Source organism: Somniosus microcephalus, chromosome 4 (assembly GCF_052327205.1).
Source record: "Somniosus microcephalus isolate GS21.2 chromosome 4, FLI_Smic_1.0, whole genome shotgun sequence".
In the NCBI taxonomy this organism is placed as follows: domain Eukaryota; kingdom Metazoa; phylum Chordata; class Chondrichthyes; order Squaliformes; family Somniosidae; genus Somniosus; species Somniosus microcephalus.
The window spans coordinates 207,965,448-207,989,972 of NC_140990.1; the positions used below are offsets into that span (position 1 = coordinate 207,965,448).

A 24,525-nucleotide genomic window follows, 5' to 3' on the forward strand; every position below is an offset into this window, starting at 1 on the left:
TGCTGAGTAGCGACTTAGCAAAATGATAGGATTGCTAACAGTAAGGGGAGAGATAAATTTAGGTCTTTTTGGGGAAATAATTATTTTAAAAAAAATATATATATATATTATATATATCATAAAGTCTTAAGTGATATAAAAGTGTCTTTTTATACTCGTTTCTGTAATAAGAGAAACTCATTTACCAAACTCTGTCAGTTCAATAATCTCCTTTTGCTCGGTGTCAATTTTTGTCTAATTCTGCTCCCTTGGAGTGCCTTGGGACATTTTACTACGTTAAAGGCACTACATAAATGCATCATGTTAAGTTGGGCAGCCTTGTCGCATGCTTCTTGTATGTGTTGAAAATCTGTCTTGTATGCATGGATCAGCAAAAGGCATGTTCTAGAGCAAGGAAACTCTATTAGCACTGGACCCTGACTTGAACATTGACTTTAACCAGGGTATGTCTTTCTGCCACATGAGTTCCTGCTGAGTACAGTGGTTACAATTACATCTTGAGGAAGCATCTTTACAAGGATGCTGACTGGGATAAAGCATGTTAGCCACATGTTTTAACGCTTACATTTTTACTCTTGGGCATTATTACATTTTCTTATGCATTTGGCAATTAAGTCTAGGAAATAAATTGTATGACCTGGTCTTCACAGACTTGAGTGGAAATCCTGGAGTTACAGGTGATTTAAAAAAAAAATTTAAAAAAAACTTGCATTCCCTGGAAAGGGTTGGAATCTCTCTCTGTGGAGTGAAATTCAAGCTTGGAAAGATCATTGACCCTTACACTTTGTGGGAAAGCTAATGTCTGGCCTTTTTGAATGGCCTCCATCTGTAAACTATTCACTCCCTCTGTGAGAATGTTTCCTCACAGTAAACTTTGAGCTTTGGAGCACAACAGTTAGATCCGTCTTGTCTAGTAATGCTGATTCATTACAGTGCAAGAATTCATATCTGTTGTATGCAGGTGCTGAATCTTGTGGAGAGTCATTTAATGAGTTTGAAATCAAAGTGAAATCTGACAGTCTCAATGAACATTAACTATGTACTTGTATTGACTTTTAAGGATGTGTACTTAATTCATAAACTACTGTTGTGGAATGTTATGAACTTGTCTGTTCCAAACCTGATACAGTACCTCCTTTTATCCCAAGTTAACATATGGACATCCCTTTTTTTGTACGCACACAAATAAATAAATAACATGGACCTGTTTACAGCCTACCCCCACCCGAGTACTTTCATCTGGACAATTATGGATGTCCCTAAATGTCTGATCAAACTCTAGTTAGTACGTATTCGTCATTGCCTATCTTAGTGTTGCATCTGTCACTTTCTACAGCTAGAGTTACAATGTGAACTTATTTTATTTCAGTGGTATTTCATGGACCTCCCCCGGCAAAGATCAAGCGAGAAGCTCACAGCCCTAATACGGATGTGTCCTGCCGTCACAAGCGGAGTCTCAGTTCGAGCTATGGAGAAAACTGCCTCTACAGTTACAGGTATGCAATGAGTTTTGCTCTTGTGTTCTTCCAATGATGGTACTTTCTTTTAGCGACTGTTGAGACCATACTCATCTCATGATTGTCCCTCAAACCTGCTGAAACGTTCTAGTTTTGAGGCAAATATTCAACAATCAAGTGAGCATCCCCTATGCTGGTGTACATGTTTATACAATTTTATATTTTACAGTTTTTATTGGTCTGATCACATATTCTGCAGCATGTGGTGCCCATGATTGCACCCTGAGGCCTGCAGTTAAACTGGGAATATTCAGGCTGAACTGGGAGTATCCTATTGTTCCATATAGTCTAGTGATTACAGATATGTTTGAATGTAAAGTAAATTGAAGAGTGAATTTTAGTGTGGTAAGGAAGAAGAAAAAAAATTACAAAACTATGCTGGTCGATTCCTATACATTTTAATACCAAGCCCAATCAAATTTATTTTAGTATGTGGGCTCATATTTTTGAAGTAAGGCCATTCTTATTTGGAAAAATAATTAAGGATTGTGGTGCTTGCTAAAAGCTATAGAGCTTTAGGTTGGTGTGGTACTGAGCTGTTAAGCACCAGGTGGGCTTCAGATTTAATTCTTGGTTTGCGTTAGTTGCTGATTTTTAGCCACAGGTGCAGTGAGGGTACGATAATTTGCCTCTGAGCCCCTGGGTGTTGGGGAGGAGAAAAATCCCTCTGCATTCTGTTGGAAAGTGTACCTAACCAGGCCTAGCGTAGCTTCAGGTGTGATGCCCCTCATGCACCAGCTGTCTTGATGGTACTTTGCACCTAGCCTCACAAACTAAGCCTTCAGCTTGGTGACGATCATGAGTCACTACCTTCAGGAGAGGTGGTAAGGAAATTCAGGCCTGGGGAATGGGGGCTGGTAGAGAAACTGCTGCGATTCTTTTAATAGACCTTTATAGCATTTGGGCCATCCCCAAAGGTGGTGCAGAAACCTCCTCGGGGTATGTAGTTTTACATAAACCTGTCACAATTAGCAACTCTTTATGGTACTGAGTGTTGTATTTACACCTCAACTGTTCACTATTGCTAACCTAAAATGCAAACCGCAAGATATGCTAAGTGAATCGCCTGCAAAGTATCTAATCGTTGTGCTTTCATTTCTGTTTGCAGTGCCTATGATAGGAAGCCCCCTGCTGGGTTCAAGCCATTAACTCCACCGGCCACCCCAGTGTCTCCAGTCCATCAGAATTCCCCCCTCCCTCGCCTTCCCCCTCCAGCAGTGCCAGCCTCGGCCCACCGTCCTACTTCATCCCCAGTGCAGGCTGCAGTTCCTGCACCAGCTCCGCAACGGCAACAAACCTTCGCAGTCCCTCGACCTCCCCACCCCCCACTTCAGATGTCCCAGACCTTGACTGAGTCCCAGTATGCACCAGAGCACAGGTAAGAGTGCGATACTGATGCCTTGTACTGGTCCCAACATAGCGTTTCAAAGTGCTCCATGAATGAAGACTTCCAGTTTGCACATTATGGCCCCGTTTCCTAATCGCTTTGACATTCTCAGATCTGTGCATGTTGTAAAATCCTTTCTGATCAATTTTGTTTCACCAAGAAGGTTTGATTCCAGGTCTGTGCTGAATTCACTGATCTCAGCCAGAGCTGCAGTAGAGATGTCACAATTGGTGTGGGTACCCCTGAACTAGGGAAGGAGGGGAAATCAGCTAGGTTCACTGTGCTGATCACTGTCCAGCAAACCCCTGCTAGAAAGTGTATGTACAGTGCGGACGGTCTCGTGTTCAGCTGTGGTGCCCCTTGTGGTGGAATAACCTGCCCAAACCCACACTCTGGGCTCATGTGAAGCTTGTCAACTTAAGTGAGGGGACTGGTAGCAGCTGTGGAACTGTACCCCAGTGTGAGCCAATGCCTTCAGTGGAAACAGTAGGGCAAAGAATTGAAGGGGGAAGGGAACGTTTACCAGGAAAAGCTAACCATGGTGCGTTTTACTCCACTTGGCTTTGCATTATGAGCAAGGGAGAGAACGCTCTCTTGCCCCAAGAAGCCATTTGCTCAATTACTAGACACAGTACACTCTGCACTTTCAAAATACAAACTTTTTGTGTGGTTTTGAAATACTGACCCCTCAAATGGGATGAGTTATCAGCAGAAGTAGAATACAGCCAAGTGCACAGGGCTCTCTGTCTGATGTTCCCCTGCAGAGGAGGGGAGGAACTTTATTCCTAAAGTTAAACCTTTAATCTTTGTTACTATGCGCAAATGGAGTTATTTTGGGAGCATCAGCAGAATAAAAGGCCCGTTAATGTTGCTGCAATCCTGAAGGAGTGCAGAAAGACATGTTAAAGGAGCGCAGTATTTTGGGCAGTGGCAGCTCCCTGGATGGCACCTGCTTCCGTGGCAGCTTTTGCTTCCCACAACTCTTGGTTTTCACTTCTGCCAAGTGGTATGCGCGGGATGCTGGCTCAGGACCATCTGGAAGTGTTTGTTCCGATGGAGACATACCAGCGGTGCTATAGATTTCAGCTTGGCAGGCAGGTTGATACGAAGTGGAAATGGGACTAATCCGACTGCAGTCAGCTGTGAAGGATCGTTTTACATGGAAAGTGTTGCCGGAGACCCGGATGATTTGCAAAGAGCTGATTTGTGTGGAATCGCCTTTCAAGGTGCTAAAGGATTTCTCAAGTGGTCTATTTTGGAGATGTGCTGACTTGCCTGCCGAAGGGAAAGTAGTGATGAGGCCAAAACAACATTCCTTTAGTGTGAAAGTACTATTTTATGATGATGCTGTAACCTGTATGTTCTGTTCTGGGGCGTCCAGGTGTTCATTGAGCGACTGGTTAATGCACAGCCCATTAACAAATAAATGCTTCTTTTCAAAATATATATTTACACCCCCTTAGTCCCACGCGTGTAGTACAGTATGTCTGACCAGGCCACGTACACAGTGTAGATTAAGGACAGCCCTGCACAATGTGATTTACAAAGGGCTAGAGGTTCCTTTGTATGCTTAGCCTTCCAAATAATAGTCTTTAAGCTTGTATATGTGCACAAATGATGTACAAGATGTTTAGCTAATGCTGGTGCTTCATTATGCACCTCCTGAGTCTAGTATTCAAACAACCTGCATTTGTGCCAAATTACAACTATTGCAGGTAATTTGATTAACAATCCAATCATCGTATTGTGGGGGTACAGAAACGGACAGGGGGGTGGCGGGGAAGAGCAGAGTGGTCAGGGGCTTTTTTGAGTTGCATAGAAAACTTTTATTCAAGCTTTAATATCTAATAAACAGCCTAATAATAAAAAGAGCCCTTCTATCCCAGTGCGCTGTGTTGAGAGGTGACTGAATGTTTCTGACTTTGTTTTATCGTCAAAGGTTCCAGAGGCAGATGTCTGAACCATGCCACCCATACCCACCCCAGTCAGGAGTCCCCAGCGACAGTCGGCAAGTTTACCAGCGGCAAATGTCAGAACCAATGCCTTCGCCGTCTCCTCAGGGCTTCAAGCAGGAGTACCAAGACTCTCGTTACGATCACGTCACTACAGGCGTCGGTGGTCCCAGCAGACAAAATTTCCAGCCCCCTCTCGGGATTAAACAGGAGCCAAGAGATTACTGCTATGACTCAGGTTGGTTCTCTACTCTGGCTGAGGCCTACAGATCGCATTGCTCTGTTACTTCAGTTGGTGTAAAATGCAGTCTTTCCTAACTGTCAAATGATGGGTTGTTGATGGTTTGAAAGAATGAGCCTGGTCCCTCTTCCTGCCCTTGGGTATTCTGCATCACTTTTATTATCTTTTGACATCAGCAAGCTGAGAGATTTGTTACCACGGCGATAGGCCTTGGTTGGCATTTCACACATTTAATTTATGGAGGCTGCTTGACAGACATAGCTGAGCACGTTCTGCAAAGTGACCTTTCATTTCGCTCAATCTTGCATCGTAGGGGAGGGAGAAACCCACAAAACCTAGCTTTTGGAATAATTCCCTTCTGGTATTAATTTCGAATGGAAATGTTCTGCCTTGTTAGGTGGCAGATCCTTTTTATATTCTTAGGTATTTAAAAAAACAAAAACAAGATCCTATAGCTAGGCTTTGATATTTAAAGGATTGCTCTGTTTTATGTAGTTTGCAATACTGTTTCTTCAAGGGTGTTATTAATTTGATGCTCTGATGTAACTGTAAAATCTTCTAATCGGCTTAGGCCTAAAAATACCATAACCTATAGGAAGCAGTGAGTGGCGATCTGCAGTAAAGCCAAGCAGATGGTAAAGATTTAAAGCTGAAGGACAAACTCTAATGGCGTCCAAAGCTGTGGCAGAACAGTTTTTTAATGTAGGTCATGGTTTCAAGTACTTTCTTCAAAAATGTCTCCATTTACCACCGTAACATGTCATTGGTTGGTCCGTCCGTCAGATTAAAAAAAACCAGGAGAGGCAGGTTTACAGGCAGGGAAATCTGAATGAATTGGACGATAGCCAAGAAACAACTGCTTTCATTGCACATATTGCAGTTACCTGTCAGTCCAATGGCAGTAGCCACATACTGTTTCGATTTGAAATGCTGATCAAGCTTCACATGCTGGCTGGCGGTAAGTCAGCAAGGAGAATTTATTTTAATAATTAGACTCCTCCTCTTCTCTCCCCTCTCCAAAAAAAACACAATCACTTCCCTTTTCCACTTGCAATAACAAAATGCAACGAGGCACAAAGTATGAAATGATGCTAGTTCACTAAAATGGTTGTGTTGCAGATTCTGCAGTCAATTGCCTTTTTAAATGCAGTACACTGTCTGGATTTCCTGTGTAATTTTTCTTAAATGGTCAAATGCATCACAGTTCCGTATAATTGATCAGTCTGTTTCTACTAATGGAGTGTGTCTGGTCAGAAGAAGATAGTTTGGAATTTGACTAGAAAGTACAGTGATAAAGTAGAAATCTTAAACTGCGTGTAAATGCATAGAAAGACGTGCATCCTTGCTGTGGATTCGGCCTGATTTTTGAACATCAGCAGCTTATTGGCACAATTGGTTCTCTTACCTGATTTTCTTCCCTCTTCCCCTAAAAGTATCCAAGTACATTGCCCAAGTGGCCCTCTTCACGTTTGTTTGTAGACTATTTGACAAGTGGAGGGGGTTTACTGTAACTGAATTGGATCCCGTTGTCACAAGGTGTCTGCACATATGCACTTTGCAACAGGAGTCACTATTTAGCAATCGGCAATGGAACCTTTGATAATTTGTCCCATGCCCCACTTGCCCCCATGTGGCATTTGTCGCACCTTAACTGCTAAACACCACCCACCCCCACGCACAAAGTTCGACTAACTCCTCACACATTGCAGATTGAGCCCAGGACCTTCCTGATCTGAGAATCCATTCCACATGAGTCAGCACACTGGCTGTAACTCTCAATTCTCCATATTTGTATCCATTGTACAGCTGCGCTCTGCTGTCTCTAGAGGCCAGTAACTGCATAGTCGGCAAGATTAGAGCAAGGCAACGTCCTCCTCAAACATAACCTGCGTGGGCCAATGTTCCCCCTCATTTTTTGGGGGGTGCGCGGCCCATTCAAATTTCCACGCACGCACAGTTTTTTTCCATTTTAAAAGCCGGTGAGCAGCTTGTGTGGGACCTCCAGACTGCTGTGTGGCCACGTAGCTTAACGGGAAGGTTGGTGTGGCCTACTTCAGAGCACAGGAGTGCCTGCTGCTCCAATGGTAAAGTTATAGCATAGCAAGATCACCTATTGGAGCATTAATGAGCAGTGCCAGCAAGTTGAGTCCTGGGACCCCACACTTCTGGGTTGGTCACTTGCAAGTAGCTTTTGAGGCAGTAGTACAGTGCAGGATGTTGTCTGCAGCAGATAGGTGGTACACTCATTGCCAACAACATTCTGTAATATAAAGGACCTGACTTCCAGAGACCTCTATTTTCCCTGGTCTTTGAGCTTAATCCTCAGCTGGGTTTTTTGCTGTATAAACCGGTCTCCAGGTTCTAAGGGACTTGGATTAGGAGTATCAAACCAGCTAATGTAAATGGTGGGGGAGAAACAGTGCAGAGAAGTCACGGGTTTCTGACACTCAGCCCTGCCCCCCCCCCCCACCCATAACCTGTTGCAATTTGCTGTGAAGTGCTTTGGGGCGCCCTGAGGTATTGAAAGACGCTATACAATTAGTTAATTCTTTGTCTAGTGGCTGATTGAAAATGACATTGGTGGAGGTCTGGGTGCTTGTGGATGTTCTGGCCACAGTTGAAACCTAACCTAAGGAAAAAGGGGAGAAAGTAACTCCTGGAGGAGGGTGGGGGGTGGGGTGGAAACAGAGTTTGTGCCATCACAAAAAGTGACGTATTGGGATTCAATAATGCCCCATTCAGTGACCACAGTTTAAAGAAATATTTGTTTTAAGTAGGTTCCTCCTCCCATAAAGAGCCCTGTGTGGTGCAAATGATGTCTTTAATGATGGGTGGGAGGAGGCTTGTATGGAGCATAGACCAGTTGGGCTGTGGTCTGTTTCTGTGCTATAGACTCTTATGTAAGTCGATAGAATTCTGTTTCTTATATAGGTGGTGGGTCTATCTGCTTAGGCCCCAAATTTCCGAGTCTTTGCTCCTGGTGTAGAATCTTGCAATTTCGGGACTTTACTGTAGACCGAGGCAAGAATCAACAGCCTAAGAACAGGGAGCACTTTGAATCGGATACACTGACCTCTGCCCAGTTCTCCCATTGGCCTCCTGTCGGGCAAGACTCTACACCACAGACAGTCTCGCAATTTCAGGGCCTAAACATGGGCTTCATTTTAAAATGTCGTTCTCGTCCTGCAAAGACCAACAATTAGATTGTGTTTTCATGTTGCAAGTGGCGACAGGTTGTTTTAAGATTTAATTTTCACTCGTCTTGGTGTGTGAATTATCTATGCATACCTGTTTGTCTTGGTTTGCTTGCTGAGTTGCCCAGAGATGTTCCGGAGACGTTTCAGTGGGCTGCAATCCCCATATTATTTGTCACTTATTTAAATAAACTGACTATAATACAGTTGTCTTGTACAGCTCTAGTCTCCATCGGTAAAGTCCTGTTTTTAATTTTTCTGTACAGAAGTGCCTAATTGCCAATCCTCTTACATGACTGGAGGAAGCTATTACACCGGTCCCAACAACCAGGAAGGTAAGTTACACCAACTCTTTTTTTCATATTGTCTATTGTGATATTGTCTATTGTGATAGTGTATGTTGAAGGGTATGGAGCTCCCAGCCCCATCTGGCTATAACTACCCTAATAACCCTGGAGCGCACTTGTCCTACAATAGTCTGATTTTAATGGTTATGGTATACAGCTGAATTTGCAAGTCAGTATTTTGATTCTGCGCAAAGGCGTTCCAGGCAGCGGGTTATTAAGACCATTTCAGATTTCTAGCATCTGCAGTATTTTTGTATTAAGACCATTGGTTTAGATACGGCACAAACGTGGCAGATACATCCGATTTATAATGTGTTCATCTTGAGGAAAGGCACTGAAGTTTCTGCATGAAGAATGGTCACTTGGGCCAGGTGCTGGCTGGCTGCCTGCATCTGTGGAACTACCTCGGCAAGAGATGGTGCCTTCAGAAGAGGCAAGACATTTGAGCAAAGAAGTTTTTAAATTACACACTCCAGAACTGAGGTGATGATTGCAAATCCATGGACGGGCTGGGCATTTCCTCGGAGCTACTCCCTTTCCACCTCCATCGCTTCACCGGGCGTGCAGTGGAAACCCTGTTTATGGCATTTTTGCCACACTTCTGGTGAGGTTATGGAGCCAGAGCAGGAGCAGCTCGGAGGAAATACCCAGCCCTAAAGCTTTAGCCTCGTTCCTTTACAAAGGCGTTTAAAGAAAAAAGTGCAGTTTTATATTTTAAGTTACATAAATATTAAATGGGGGAAGAGTTCACACATTAACCACCAAGCCATACAATGTTTGTTCTATTTAATTTGCTGAAATATCTGCTTATCTGATTGAAAAGTGCAGCTGTGAAAAAGAAAAAAATCTATTTTGGAACCCTGAGGGTTTAATGGAACCGTTGCCATTCTGATCTACTGAGGTCTCGGGCAGCTGCTTGTTTTAGCTGCTTGTTCCTGTTGCTTTTTGTAGGTTTTCTGGGTAAGTGTGTTATCTGCTGTGGCTAATGCATCTGCTGCAACTGTATCTTGAAACTTCTCCTGAAGCATTGCTTGATTATATATTTAGAGAAAGCTAGATTACTGAAAACCTCACCTTGACATTGAGATGCTGCCACCTGATGGTGTCTTTTTTAATCAGGTGTTGTCCTACTTAAAACTGAGTCACTGATTGCAAGAGGAAACAACCAGCTTTATCACAAACTCCTTAAACTTTAAGACCAGAACATGTTTTAAAAAAAATAACATCATTACTTTTCACTAGAAATGCTGTGGCATTTATTCTCTCTCTCTCTCTCTCTCTCTCTCTCTCTCTCTCTCTCTCTCTCTCTCTCTCTCTCTCTCTCTCTCCTCTCCTCCTCCTCCTCCTCCTCCTCCTCCTCCTCCTCCTCCTCCTCCTCCTCCTCCTCCTCCTTCTCCCCCCCCCCCCCCCCCCCCCCCCCCCCCCCCAACAGAAGGCAAAAACACTAATCAACAAAATTCTTCCATCTGGGAATAGTAAGGTTGCTGCAAGGCTGTTTTGGTTTCTCCTAGTTACTGAGAGTAGGTTAATATAAATGCTGTACAAGAATGTAGCCATGTCACCAGGATTTATCTTTAGGCTATCCATTTAGAATGCTAAGCAACATTGAAGGTTTATCCAAGGTTAGAATATCGTGGAATATAATCAAAAGAAATTGCAGCGCAGGAGGCCATTTGGCACACAATGTCTGTGCTGATGCTAGTTGTCAATGGAAATAAAAATCGGGAGGGGTGTAAAACAGGCTGCGAAGTCACCACCCATTTTACACTATTACACAAAGTCAAAGTTACTGCCAATATCATTTCCTTTTGTATTCAATATTCCTGTATATAAATCTGTAATCTGAGTTGCCTTTTTAATGGCCTTTTCTATCTGCAGCTCTAGCTTTAAAAAAATGAAAAAATCTACATATCTGTATTCCTAGATCATTTTGTTCCTCCACTTTGTTAAAGATCTTACCATTTAGGGTATACGTCCTTTCACAAAATCTACTATTTTGCATTTCTCTGCATTGAACTGCATTTGCCACCTATCTCCCTACTCTGCAAACTTGTCATCTTTCAGGGCCGACTTATATAATCTGTATCTGTCTATATTCCAATTATCTCCTTGACACACCAGAAACTATTGGATTTGTGTCACGCCAATGTCAACTTGTGAATTTTTAAAAAATGCAAGCTCATATTTTACTTGGAGAATTTTCTGATTGAGTCTGAGTAGGTTGGCAATGGAAATCTATCTCTAATTGATTAGTCAATTGAAAATGTGCATCTTTATCTTTTTCCCAGGTTTCCCTTATGAGAAAGATCCCCGACTGTACTATGATGATACATGTGTGGTACCAGATAGGATTGACAGTAAGTGCTGTACTTACTTAGTTTTCAATTCTGGTTAACTTTGGTTCCAAAGAAATTCCATGATGGTTCAGTGTGGAACTGAATCAGAAAAATCGGTTTTGATCATCAGTCTCTACTAAGTTAGTTGATCTCAGCCGGGGGATTAGTAGGATCATGACAATTGTTGGTGCAGAGGATTATCAGCCAGGGCTTCTGCTTCTCATCACCATCCAGTTGCCCTGGCTGGAAATTGCACATGAGGTTGTATGGTAAGAACCGGATTGGGGACACTTGCATGCACCCTCTGCCGCCCCACCACCACAGTCACTAGTGGTGTTCCGCAGGGGTCAGTGCTGGGACCCCAACTCTTTACAATCTATATTAACGATTTGGAGGAAGGGACCAAGTGCAACATATCCAAGTTTGCCGACGATACAAAGATGGGAGGGAAAGCAGTGAGTGAGGAGGACATAAAAAAAACCTGCAAAAGGACATAGACAGGCTAAGTGAGTGGGCAGAGATTTGGCAGATGGAATATAATATTGGAAAGTGTGAGGTTATGCACTTTGGCAGAAAAAATCAAAGAGCAAGTTATCTAAATGGAGAGAAACTGTAAAGTGCTACAGTACAAAGGGATCTGGGGGTCCTGGTGCATGAAACACAAAGTTAGTATGCAGGTGATCAGGTAGGCCAATGGAATCTTGGCTTTTATTGCAAGGGGGATGGAGTATAAAAACAGGGCAGTCTTGCTGCAGTTATACAGGGTATTGGTGAGGCCACACCTGGAATACTGCGTGCAGTTTTGGTTTCCATATTTAAGAAAAGATATACTTGCTCTCGAGGCGGTTCAGAGAAGGTTCACTCGGTTGATTCCGGAGATGAGGGGGTTGACGTATGAGGAAAGGTTGAGTAGGTTGAGCCTCTACTCATTGGAGTTCAGAAGAATGAGAGGCTATCTTATCGAAACGTATAAGATTGTGAGGGGGCTTGATCGGGTGGATGCGGTGAGGATGTTTCCACTGATGGGTGAGACTAGAACTAGGGGGCATAATCTTAGAATAAGGGGCTGCCCTTTCAAAACTGAGATGAGGAGAAACTTCTTCACTCAGAGGGTAGTAAATCTATGGATTTGCTACCCCAGAGAGCTGTGGAAGCTGCAACATTAAATAAATTTAAAACAGAGATGGACAGTTTCCTAGTAGATAAGGGAATTAGGGGTTACGGGGAGAGGGCAGGGAAGTGGACGTGAGTCTAGATTCGGATCATCCATGATCCTATTGAATGGCGGAGCAGGCCCGAGGGGCCGTATGGCCTACTCCTGCTCCTACTTCTTATGTTCTTATGTAAGTCATTTTACCTGGATTCACACATGGGAAATGGCTACTTGGGGTATTTCTGGGTGGCAAGTCACTCATGGGGACCATATACCATAGCAAGAGCCATGGTTTTTCTCAAAGGGAAATATTTGGGGTGGGGTCGAGGCAAAACCTATTCCAAATAGAGGCCCATTGTTAATAAATTAAGATGCTTTTTAAGTGATTAAGACTTGAAGTGTTCTCTATGATCACTGTTAGAATGGGGTGAGTCTTCACATGTACGCTGATGATACTAGCTCTACTTTTCCACCTCTCTCGAACCCTCGACTGTGTCTCTACTGTCAGACAGCTTGACTGACATCCAGCACTGGATGAGTAGAAACTTCCTCTAGTCAAATATCAGGAAGACCAAAGCCACTGTCTTCGGTTCACAACACACACTCTGTTCACTTGTCATTGATTCGATCCCTCTCCCTGGCAACTGTGAGGCTGACCAAGTCTGTTCACAACCTTCGTGTCCTATTTGATCACTGGTCGAGCCTCCTACATCATATCCGTTGCATCACTAAGATCGTCCATTTCCACCTTCGTATCAACGCCTGTCTCTGCCCTTGCCTCCAACTTGTCTGCTGCTGAAACCCTCATCTATGCCTTTATTACCCCTAGCATTGACTATTCCAACGCACTCCTGGCTGGCCTCCCTAGTTCTACCCTCCATAAACTTAAGATCATCCAAAACTCTGCCGCCCATGTCCTAACTCGCACCAAGTCTCACTCACCCATCTCCCCTGTGTTCACTGACCTACATTGGCTCCCAATTAAGCAGCGCCTCGATTTTAAAATTGTTATCCTTGTTTTCAAATCCCTCCGTGGCATTTGTCCCTCCTTATCTCTCTAATCTCCTCCAGCCCTATAATCCCCCCTAGACCTCTGCGCTCCACCTATTCTGGCCTTTTGAACATTCCTGATTTTAATTGCACCACCATTGGCGGTTGTGCTTTCAGCTGCCTAGGTCCTAAGCTCTGAAATTCCCTCCCTAAATCTCTCCGCCTCTCCACTTCTTCCTCCTTTTAAAATGTTTCTTAAAACCTACCTCTTTGACCAAGCTTTTGTTCATCTGGCCTAACATCTCCTTATATGGTTCGGTATAAAAAAAATGTTTGGATCACGCTCCAGTGCACCCCGAGACTTTTTATTATGTTAAAGGCGCTATATAAATATAAGTTGTGTCAGTGATTCACTTCCAGGCCAACTGTATTGACGCAATAATTATGTAAAGACAATTTTTTCCACGTCAAACAAAAAATGTACAACAGAAGAATCAGGACCCTTGTATTTAGGATAGGGCTTTAAACTAATGAATAGGGGTTGGGCTAAGAGGAAAGTCAAGGCTGTAGAGCAGAGTAGTGATTTGGGTAGAAATAAGCAGAGTGGGGCAGGAAGGGAGAGAGTGCTTAACAAAGGTAATAGTGACTAAGGTGACATTAGGACAATTAATAGCACAGATAGAAATAATTGGGTTTGATCTAATGGTCATTACGGAGACATGGTTGCAGGTTGGGAACTAAATATTCCAGGATACTTGACTTTTAGAAGACATAGGCAAAATGGGAAAGTGGGGGGTGGGGGTAGCCCTGATAATAAAGGATGGGAGAAAAGATCTTGGCTCGGAAAATCAAGATGCAGAATCAGTTTGGGTGGACCTAAGAAATAACATGGGGCAGAAAACCCTGGTGGGAGTATTTATAGGCAATGTTCCCTCTTATTTTTGGGGGGGGGGGGGTGCGACCCCTTTGGAAATACTGCGCGTGCGCAGCCCCTTATTCAGAAACTGGCAAGTGGCCTGCATGGGAGCTTCACGCTCAACTAAACAGGAACATTGTTTACAGGCCCCCTAACGGTAGTTGTAATGTCGGGCAGAGTATAAATCAGATTAGAGGTGCATGTAACAAGCGTAATACAGTAAACATGGACTTCAATCTTCTTTTAGACTGGGCAAACCAAATTTGCAGTAATAGTGCAGCGAACGAGTTCATGGAATGCATTCAATATAGTTTCCTAGATCATTATGTCGAGGAACCAACCAGGGAATAGGCTATTTTAGATCTATTATTATGCAATGTGACGGGGTTAATTAATAACCTTGTAGTAAAGGAGCCTCTAGGGAAGAGTGATCATAATGTGATAGAATTTTATATTGAGTTTGAGAGTGATTTAGTTAAGTCTCTTAAATCTGAACAAAGCAATCTACGTATGTAGGACTAAGGTAGATTGGGAAACGAGATTAAAAGATGTGATGGTAGATGAGCAATGCGAAACATTTAAAGAAATAATTCTTAATTCGCAATGAATATAAGGAATAAAAACAGGCAAAGTGGTCCAACTGTGGCTAACGAGAAGTTAAAGATAATCAATTAAAGGAAAAGGCTTATAATGTTGCAAAATAGAGTAGTAAGCCTGAGGGTTGGGAGGGTTTTAGAATTCAGCAAAGGATGACCAAGAAATTGAGAAAATATAATGAGTAAACTAGTAAAAAACATAAAAACAGATTGTAAAAGCTTCTATAGGTATGTAAAAAGAAAGACTAGCAAAAGTCAATGTGGGTCCCTTATAGGCAGAGACAGGAGAAATTATAATGGGGAATAAGGAAATGGCAGAGACATTAAACAAATGCTTTATCTGTCTTCACAGTAGAAGACACAAACATTTCAGAAATAGTGGGGAACCAAGGGTCTAGTGAGAATGAGAAACTTAAAGAAATTAGTATTGGTAAAGAAATAGTACAGTACTGGAGAAATTAATTTGAACTAAAAGTCAACAAATATCCTAGACCTGCTGGCCTACATACTAGGGTTTTAAGAGGTGGATACAGAGATAGTGGATGCATTGGTTTTGATCTTCCAGAATTCCCTAGATTTTAGAATGGTCCCCATGAATTGGGAGGTGACATTTGTAACCTTGCTATTCAAGAAAGGAGGGAGAGAAAACGGGGAACTATAGGCCAGTTAGCCTGACCTCCATAGTAGGGAAAATGCTAGAATCTATTAGGGAGGTAGTAACAAGGCACTTAGAAAATCATATGATTAGGCAGAGTCAACATGGTTTTTATGAAAGGGAAATAGTGTTTGACAAATCTTAGAGTTTTGTGAGATTGTAACTATCCGGGTAGCTAAGGGAGAACCAGTGTATGTAATGTATCTGGATTTTCAAAAAGCATTCAATAAGGTGCCACACAAGAGGTTATTGCCCCCAGTCCCATGAGCCCTAATTTTGTGTAATATGTTAGTATGGATTGAGGATTGGTTAACTGACAGAAAACAGGAATAAACTGGTCATTTTTGGGTGGGCAGTAACTAGTGGGGTACTGCAGTGATCAGTGCTTGGGCCTCAGCTATTCACAATCTATATCAATGACTTGGATGATGGGACCGATTTGTAATGTATCCAAATTTACTGACGGTACTAAGCTAGGTGGGAAAGTGAGCTGTGAGGAGGATGCAAAGAGGCTGCAAAGGGATATAGACAGGTTAAGTGAGTGGGCAGAAATGAGACAGATGGAGTATAATGTGGAGAAATGTGCGGTTATCCACTTTGGTAGGAAAAATAGAAAAGCTGAATTTTTTTTGAAGGTGAGAGACTGGAAAATGTTATTCAGAGGGACCTGGGTGTCCTTGTATACAAACCACTGAAAGTTAACATGCAGGTACAGCAAGCAATTAGGAAAGCAAATGGTATGTTGGCCTTTATTACAAGGTGATTGGAGTATAAGAGTAAAGATGTCTTACTGCAATTATATAGGGCCTTGCTGAGACCACACCTGGAGCAATGTTCCCTGTAATTTTGATTTGAGCCACATGGCCCCTTTAATCGACTGCACAGCCCATTCAAAATACCACGCAAGCGCACCAGCAAGCCAGCTGCGCGGGACCCCTGGAGCGCTGCGAGGCCGTACAGCTTACAGGGAGCATTGACCTGGAGTATTGTGTACAGTTTTGGTCTCCTTACCTAAGGAAGGATATATTTGCCCTAGAAGAAGTGCAACGAAGGTTGACTAGACTGATTCATGAGATGAGGGGATTGTCCTATAGGGCGAGCTTGAGTAGACTTGGCCGATATTCCCTAGAGTTTAGAAGCATGAGAGGTGATCTCATTGAGGGGGCTTGACAGGGTAGACGCCGGGAGGATGTTTCCTCTGGCTGGGGAATCTAGAACTAAGGGTCACAGTCTCAGAATAAAGGGTTGGCTGTTTAGGACAGAGATGAGGAGATGTTTCTTCACTCAAAGGGTTAAGAATCTTTGGAATTCTCTATCCCAGAGGGCTGTGGAGGCTCAGTCATTGAGTATATTCAAGACAGAGATCGATAGATTTTTGGATACTAAGGGAATCAAGGGATATGGGGATAGGGTGGGAAAGTGGAGTTGAGGTAGAAGATCAGCCATGATCTTACTGAATGGTGGAGCAGACTCAAAGGGCCAAATGGCTGACTCCTGCTCCTATTTCCTATGTATTCTAACCCTTTGTGATGGGTGAGGAATGAGGCTGGTGCCTGTGCGTGTGTTTTTGTTGAAAGGGATAAAATTGAGCTATTCATTATTGCTTACGGTGTGTGCCAACGGGTGAGGCCGAGACCGAGTGATTGAGCCAATAATGTCCAATACAAGCCTTTTTCCTCTCTAATGTTTGTTTAAGTCACTCGTGCTCGTCAATGGAATTATTGTCGGCTCTTGAAGGAACCGACCATGTGGAAAAGGAAAATCTCTGCACACATTCTTCACGCCAATATAAAATATACAAAACACTGACCTCTCCTGTTGAGCAGAGTTATGCGAAGCAAGATTTTTTGTTTTTGTTTGTTTGTTTTGAAGTGTGGGGTTTAATTCTGTGACTCTGTTTGTTGAGATGGAAAGCAGTGCATAGGAAAAATGAAAACAGCTTCTCATTTTTGGTTTAAATTTTTTAACAGACAAAGTCAAACAAGAATCCCCCGTGTACCGTGAAAATCTGCCATACCAGCGCCGTGGTTCTTTACAGCTGTGGCAGTTCCTAGTGACCCTCCTGGATGATCCATCTAATTCCAATTTCATCGCATGGACAGGCCGAGGCATGGAGTTCAAGTTGATTGAACCCGAAGAGGTATGTGCTATGTCGAAACCCTTTTTCTGTCAGTATTTGGTTGTATTTGACCTCTGCACTTCTCCAATGCTGGCCCCTTGCGCATCCTCTATTTTCCTCACTCCACATGGCCGTGCCTTCAGCTGCCGAAGCCCTAAGCTCTGGAATTCCCTCCCCAAACCTCTCCGCCTCCCTTCCCCTCTCCCCCTTTTAGACCCTCCTGTAAACCAATCTCTCACCTGTCCCAATATCTCCTGATGTGGCTCGATGTCAAATTTTATTTGATAACGCACCTGTGACGAGCCTTGGGACGTCTTACCACGTTATAGGTGCTATATAAATGCAAGTTGTTTTAAAAAAAACATACCACAATATCATTAATGATTGCATCCTTTTGCTTCCTCCTATGGTTTGGTTCCCCAGACTTCACCATCCCATGGAACTCTGACAACGTGTGAACAGATCACCCCAGAACGCATTACATTGTTAGATTTATTTTTGTATTTAAGAGATGCTGCGGAAAAGCAAAAGCTAAAAGAATAAAGCGAGAGTGATTTTTTTTTAATGGGAAATGGAATGGTTCGTCTGAACTACGCACTTGTTTAGTTCAGCAGAATTATTTGAATAAGATGAACTGAACTTTTTTTCTGTTAATAAATTCAGTATCTTTATCATGATATATCATGCTGCTGAGTGTTACAAGACAAAATAACTTTTAAGGAACACAACCTTTTCTTAAAACAACTGTGTACTCCTTATAACCTTGAATCAGACTTAACTTTCCATTGTTGTACAGGAAGATAAACTGATCATCCCACATTTATTTCAGGTTTACCTAGAAATAGTACGTAAAAGCTGGGACTCCGATTCAGTGGTGGTATTCCTGGAGTTCAAACAAGCTAAAAAGTATGGACTGAAGCCCCATTTCCATGGAGACCGGGCCATTTTCTTGTTTTTGCATATTAGGATTTCTACCATGCCCCAGGGTTTTAATAGAGCCATTCATCTGTTCTGCTAGGGTGTGGTCACAAGTCTTCATTCATAAGGAGCAGTAACTGTGTGCAGCCATGTCTCCAGTAACTTCTTGCATCCTTTGCTTGCCTGGAGCTGCTGTCTATTTTTAAAAATTAGTGTCTGTGTGTGTGTGGGATGAGATGAAGGGGTGGTATCAACTGTCTTAATTTGCTAGTATCCCACAGCTACACACACCAAAAACGCTGTGATCCCCACAAATTACTTTCTAAAAAAAATTTAAAAAAATACCAGTGTGATCTTGTCCCATTCAGAAAATATTTCCTCTTAACAGCATTGTACAGCCCAAGGGTACACACATCCTGCTGCCCAGGGTTTGCTAAGATAACAGAAAAGGAGCCATGGAGTGAACCAGATACAGGCTCCCACTGGGGCCAACAAAGGTTTTAGTGAAACCACACGGTATTTTTCAGACTTGTACAGACAGCTGTGCAGAGGATGGAATTACTGGAAACTAGTGCTGCCAGTAAATGGATCCCGATCTGAGTGAAACTTCGAGATTGGCCGGATCACCCTGCTTAACATAGACTGATACAAATCAATTCTAGGACAGTTCATATAAAATCTGTTCGGGAGAGAAACTCCAAATACAGCAATTAACTGTCATATGTACCTAGTTCCTGCTATTTACATGAACAGTTATTGGTCAGGGTTATCTATGCTTTTTCTTTGTGGGCCCCATATATAGGAGACTTTTTTTAAAGTTTAAATTTAATGTTCCCATTATTTTGCATATCTCTCCATTTGTTGATGCTAGCCGATCTTGGTTTTGATTTGGGAATGTTCTACCTACTGCTGAAACAATAGCAGTAAGAACAGCCTTTTCCAAACCTCCAATCCCACAACATTCAAACAGAACAAACTAACTGAAAAGAAATATAAACACAGGGTGGGTTGCCAGTACCTGGGGAGGGGACGTCACTGGCCACAATTTGGACTCTCGTGATTCATGGACGCCTTGGGATATAGTGCTCTTCCTCACTCCTCCTTCCTTCCCAACGGAGACTGACGCATGGCATTAACTGCATATGAAATTGTATAAATGTTTGCCCTGAAAGGGCCATCAGACTGTTCAATGAAGTAGATGGTGCAACTCTTTAAATGGTGTATTTCTCTTTTTAAAAATGAATACAGGAGAGTGCTATATCAATATGTTTTGTCAGTGTATTGGGATTTGCTGCATCACCAAGAAGAGTTAGGAAAGTTGGGGGAGGCTGTGACCTGTAAAAGTGACCTTCGTTATGATTGGAATAACGGTGGATGAAAAACCCCACTTCAGGAACTGGATTACGCTGCTATGGCAACAGTGAAACTTGTATTAAGTGAATATGTGTAGTGCTCTTGAAGTGAGCTTTATGCTTGTCTGAGTGATGCATGTTTTAACAGATCGTGACTGAAATCACAGCAGCTTTACAGACCTAAGATGCCTGCTTGTGGCTTTGAAAATGCATGAAATGGAAGATCTTTAATTACTGGCCAACCGAATCAAGTTAGATTTGAATCAAAAGCTTCCTTCTCTGATTTGTATGTCAGTGGTCAAGGTGATAATACAACTCATTATTTCCAGAGTGCAAGCTCATTTTTAGCCCTAATTATAAGAACCATGCGCTAGACATGAAGGATGCAGTATTGGAACTAGCCTTGGTTGTTGCATCCATTTATGACGAATGCTTGGTACATGCACCTTGTTCATCTGATCACCTTGGAGACCTCCAAGGGATTTGAAGGGCGCATTAAGTTGCAACACTTGATGGCCAGTGAGCTAATTTTAGGAAGACCACAAGATATACACTAGCCTGCTTGGATTTAGAGATCATTTATTATTCTGATTTTTTTTTTTGAATGAACATTATGTTCATTTTGTCTTTGTTCAATTATGGTCTACAAATTCATTTGCAGTTTCATGTACTTGTGTTAAAGTACTAGAGTGGGTGTCCTTGGAAGTAGAAGTACTGCCATTTTCACCCTTTTTAAAAAAAGATGTACTAGCTGATGAGGACTAAACACTTTCCAAAATCTCATTAAAATCATGCTTGCCACATCAACAATCCTATTAGCAGGCGGCTGTTGCACTACTACTGTTACAATGGTGACCTATGGGCCTTGCTATTACCTTCTATTGATTTCCAAATTCAGACTCCTGCAATTACTGAAATGCACGCTAATGGGATATAGATCAATAGCGCACAAACACAGTCTATGGTCATTTTATCTTTGCATTCATTTAAGAGTTCATTTGTGCTGTGTCCATATCTACAAATATATAAACGCAGATTTTCTTGTTCCCCTCTCTCCTGTTCTGCTGCAGGTTGCTCGGCGCTGGGGCATCCAGAAAAACCGCCCTGCGATGAACTACGACAAATTGAGCCGCTCACTTCGCTATTACTATGAAAAGGGTATCATGCAAAAGGTGGGAAAGAGATCACGATTTAAAAAAGCATAATGGCCAGTGTTTCCATTAAGCTGCATGGCTGTCTGGAGCTCCCGCACAGGTCGCGCACTGGTTTTTAAATGGGGGCGGGGGGGGGGGGAAACGCGTGTGCGCAGGAATTTGAAGCCCGGTAAAGGGGCGGTGCACCCAAAAAAAAAAAATTAAAGGGAACATTGATAGTGGCCTCCACAGTGTCGACACCGATCGCCCTGTGACAGCCTCTCTTAAAGTGGCAGCTTGTGTGTGAAATCTGCTCACTTACTATCCAATCAGCATAGCCCTAAATATCCACCTCTAAATATTTTAAGCCCACTACGATTTAATATGTCAAAATGGAATTCTGGTTTTGTTTTAGGTATAAATGTTGGGTTGTGTTCAGTCTTTCAAAACGACATATGTTCAAACATTGGTTTACAGTCACGTTTATGTAAATTGTGCCCATCGCATATCCTATTACTGTCTCATGTCTTGGTTAATCATTTTAACACTCTCCCTGCGTTGTTTTATTTTAACGTGCAATTATAATTTTTAAATCCATTCTCTAGTCTGAAATACTATAGTTGATTGACAAGTATAACCCTAATATCTGTTGGTGTTTTTTTCACTTCAGGTTGCAGGGGAACGGTACGTGTACAAATTTGTGTGTGACCCTGAGGCACTTTTCTCGATGGCTTTCCCAGACAATCAACGCCCTTTCCTGAAGACTGAAATCGACTCTCATATTAACAAGGAGGATACTGTCCCCCTCACGCATTTTGATGATAATGCGGCCTACTTGCTGGAAATGGATCCCTGCAACAATCTCCAGTATCCAGAGGGCTTTGCATATTGACTGAATCACAGCAGCCCATGTGACTGAATGCATCACTGTCCAGCTGAAAAAGAGCATCCTATGTGGTATGGTTGCACTCGGCTGTGTTAAGAATCCAGCTCTTCAGAACATGCAAGAGCCTAAAAGTTGTACAGTAGCATCACTACTGAAGAAGCTGCCACGTGCTTCACTGACGATGCACTAACAAGCGTGACTTAATATGGCTAAGTCCTCCACTTTGATAGTTATGGGGTGGGGGTGGGGGGAAGCCTAACTAATAGGCTGTGTTACTATCAGAAATGCGTTCAGGTGTGGCGTTTGTGATTGTTCAGTGTGGCATTCACAGAGCTTGGATGGACCGTGTGACTGTAGCGTTTGTAATGACAATCTGCTTTGCATTGAACACAGTTCTTTCAGCTGCCTTTTTGATGTTAAAGGGCTTCAACTTGCACAATCCTGCAGTCGTATCATGGGTCAGACTCAAAGAAAACAGTATGCACTATAGCATGTAGATCTGTTCCTTGGACTGGATACGAACTGGTGCTGTATTAAAGTAGCTAAACATAATAGTCCAGTCTACCTGAGACTTAAATACAGTACAGCTTGTAGTTTATTTTGTTTTTTTTAAAAAAGCTTCAAAATGTTTTAACCCTTCAAAACCTGAAGTTCTTTGACACCTTGCACACATTATTTTTCCTCTTGCTCCTTTTCTAAACTACACATGTATATGTAGCAATTTTCAAATGTTCTAATCCCATTCTGTCTTTCTCAAATGGACAAAGAGCTTTATTCAGGTTTACAACTGCCATTTGATTCCCCCCCTTCTCTTCTGCCCCGCCCCCTTCCCATTCAGTCATCCAATCTTTCTACAAAAGAAAAAGCTGGAATCAATTCTTTGATAGCTCGATCCAGCTCTAGGTATTCAATACCATTTGTGTATAAATCGTGCCCCATAAGCGGTTCTATTGAGGTACTATTCTATCACTGCCTTTTGAGAGGGGAGGAGGTGGGGTTGGGAAAAGGGAAGCAGGCGACAGGTATTTTTCAAAATATTTTCAAAAAATGTATTAAATTTGTAAAGTTTTTTTTGTCTTTCTACTTGAGGCAAAATCTTTTTGTTAATGGCACTGCACTCCTAAGTATAGAGTTCCAATATTTTGATGGTAATGTTACAGCTTTAATCAGGGGGTTAGGGCTTACTGTGTAACACAGTTAATTCTGCTGCAGGTTGTACATGCCTGCTTCAAGCTTTGCACCGAATACCTTTTACAGTTTAATGTTTGGAAGTCTAAATATTGGTGTGACTGTTTCTGCACATTTTATCTTGCAATGGCATATTGCAATTGTATAATTGCAACATAACCACATTCTTTCCATTCTTTATGTTTTATGTATAAAGTCCCCAGGGTTTATATTATTTCTTGGAAACAAAATTATTTTTACACCAGATCTCAATTGTATTTTATTTTAGCAATTCATTTTTTTTGCTTTTACTTTTGAATCATGTGCTGCAAAGTCTGTTTTAATGACCATTAGATACATTAACCGAGGCGATTTTACAGCTTTTATTTTCAAATCGAGTTGTGCATTTAAGGGAAACCCTGTCTTGTACACCAAATAAATGTTTGATTGCTACTGTGTACAATAAAGTTTTTGTTTTTTTTGCCTCGCACTCATTTGTATTTTATGTCCTTGTCAAATAAGGAGGTGAAGGCATGACGGCTGGCCTCTGTTCCTGAGCTAAATGGGAGGAAACTCACCTAGAATTGTCGGGCTTGATTTTTATTCAGTGCCTTCTACAGATTTATGTTAACCAGTGATCACTGTTGCATGCTGGAGTTCCCTCTCGAGCTCCAGTAGCAGTACATGTATAAGCCTTGTATCTACTTGGGTACACAGTGGTGCTCCAAATTTTGCAGGAAACTAGATTAGCAATAGGAGGGATCAGACAGAGGGTAAATGCAAGGCAGATTGGGATGGGTTTGGAGTGCATGTGCATAAATGCACAGAGTGTGGTAAATAAGGTTGGTGAGCTGCAGGCACAAATTGCCACATGGGATTATGATATAGTGGCAATATTGGAGATTTGGCTCAAAGAATGGGGGGATTGGAAGCTTAATATTCCTGGCTGCAACAGGCATTCAGGGAAGGGGGGGAAAATAAGGAGGCAAGTGGCACTGGAAAGGGATGTACTTGAGGGTTTAAGATGGAATTTGGTTTGAAGTAAGGAACAATGGAAGAGCTATTATCCTGCTGGGTGTCCATGAAAGGCCACCAATTAGGGTGCTGGAGATAGAGCAGCAAAGTTGCAGGCAAATTTCAGAAAGATGCAAGAACTTTAGACCAGTGATAATGGGGAACTTCAATTATCCTAATCTAGACTGGGAGAATCACAATGTTAAGGGCAAAGAGGGTGAGGGAGTGGGACTAGCTGCAGTGCTCTTGCAGAGAGCTGGAACGGGCTCGACCAGGCTAAGTGGCCTCCTGTGCTGCAACCCTTCTATATGATTCGAAGAGGGGGTGGAATTCCTGAAATATGTACAAAAGAGCTTTCTTGATCAATATGTTTAAAGCCCAATGAGGAAGGAAGCAGTTCTGGTTCTGGGAATGAAGTGGAGCATGTTTCAGTGGGGGAGCATTTGAAAAACAGTGATCACTATCATTAGGATTAGAGTAGTTATAGAAAAGAAGGCAAAATCAAATGTGAAAATATTTGACTGAAGGAGGGGTAATTTCAGTGAGTTGATGGATTGGAATCAAAGATTGGCAGGTAAAACAGTAACTGTGAGGCCTTCAAAGAGGACAGTTTGGGGAAAGACAAGACACATTCCCACAAGGAAGAAAGGAA

General features: G+C 42.4%; 1 protein-coding gene across 1 annotated transcript in view; it reads left to right on the plus strand.

Annotated features, from left to right (window-relative positions):
• LOC147120180 (ETS translocation variant 5-like) overlaps positions 1-23,342 on the plus strand; it is a 33,193-nt gene extending 9,851 nt beyond the window's left edge. The window contains exons 6-13 of the mRNA XM_085985742.1: positions 1,370-1,496; positions 2,626-2,895; positions 4,844-5,094; positions 8,558-8,626; positions 10,927-10,995; positions 17,255-17,424; positions 20,744-20,845; positions 21,477-23,342. Of these exons, the coding sequence (XP_085841868.1) occupies positions 1,370-1,496; positions 2,626-2,895; positions 4,844-5,094; positions 8,558-8,626; positions 10,927-10,995; positions 17,255-17,424; positions 20,744-20,845; positions 21,477-21,698 (1,280 nt within the window). The 3' untranslated portion in view covers positions 21,699-23,342. The remainder of the gene's footprint in view (positions 1-1,369; positions 1,497-2,625; positions 2,896-4,843; positions 5,095-8,557; positions 8,627-10,926; positions 10,996-17,254; positions 17,425-20,743; positions 20,846-21,476) is intronic.
• The last annotated feature ends 1,183 nt before the right edge of the window (positions 23,343-24,525 follow it).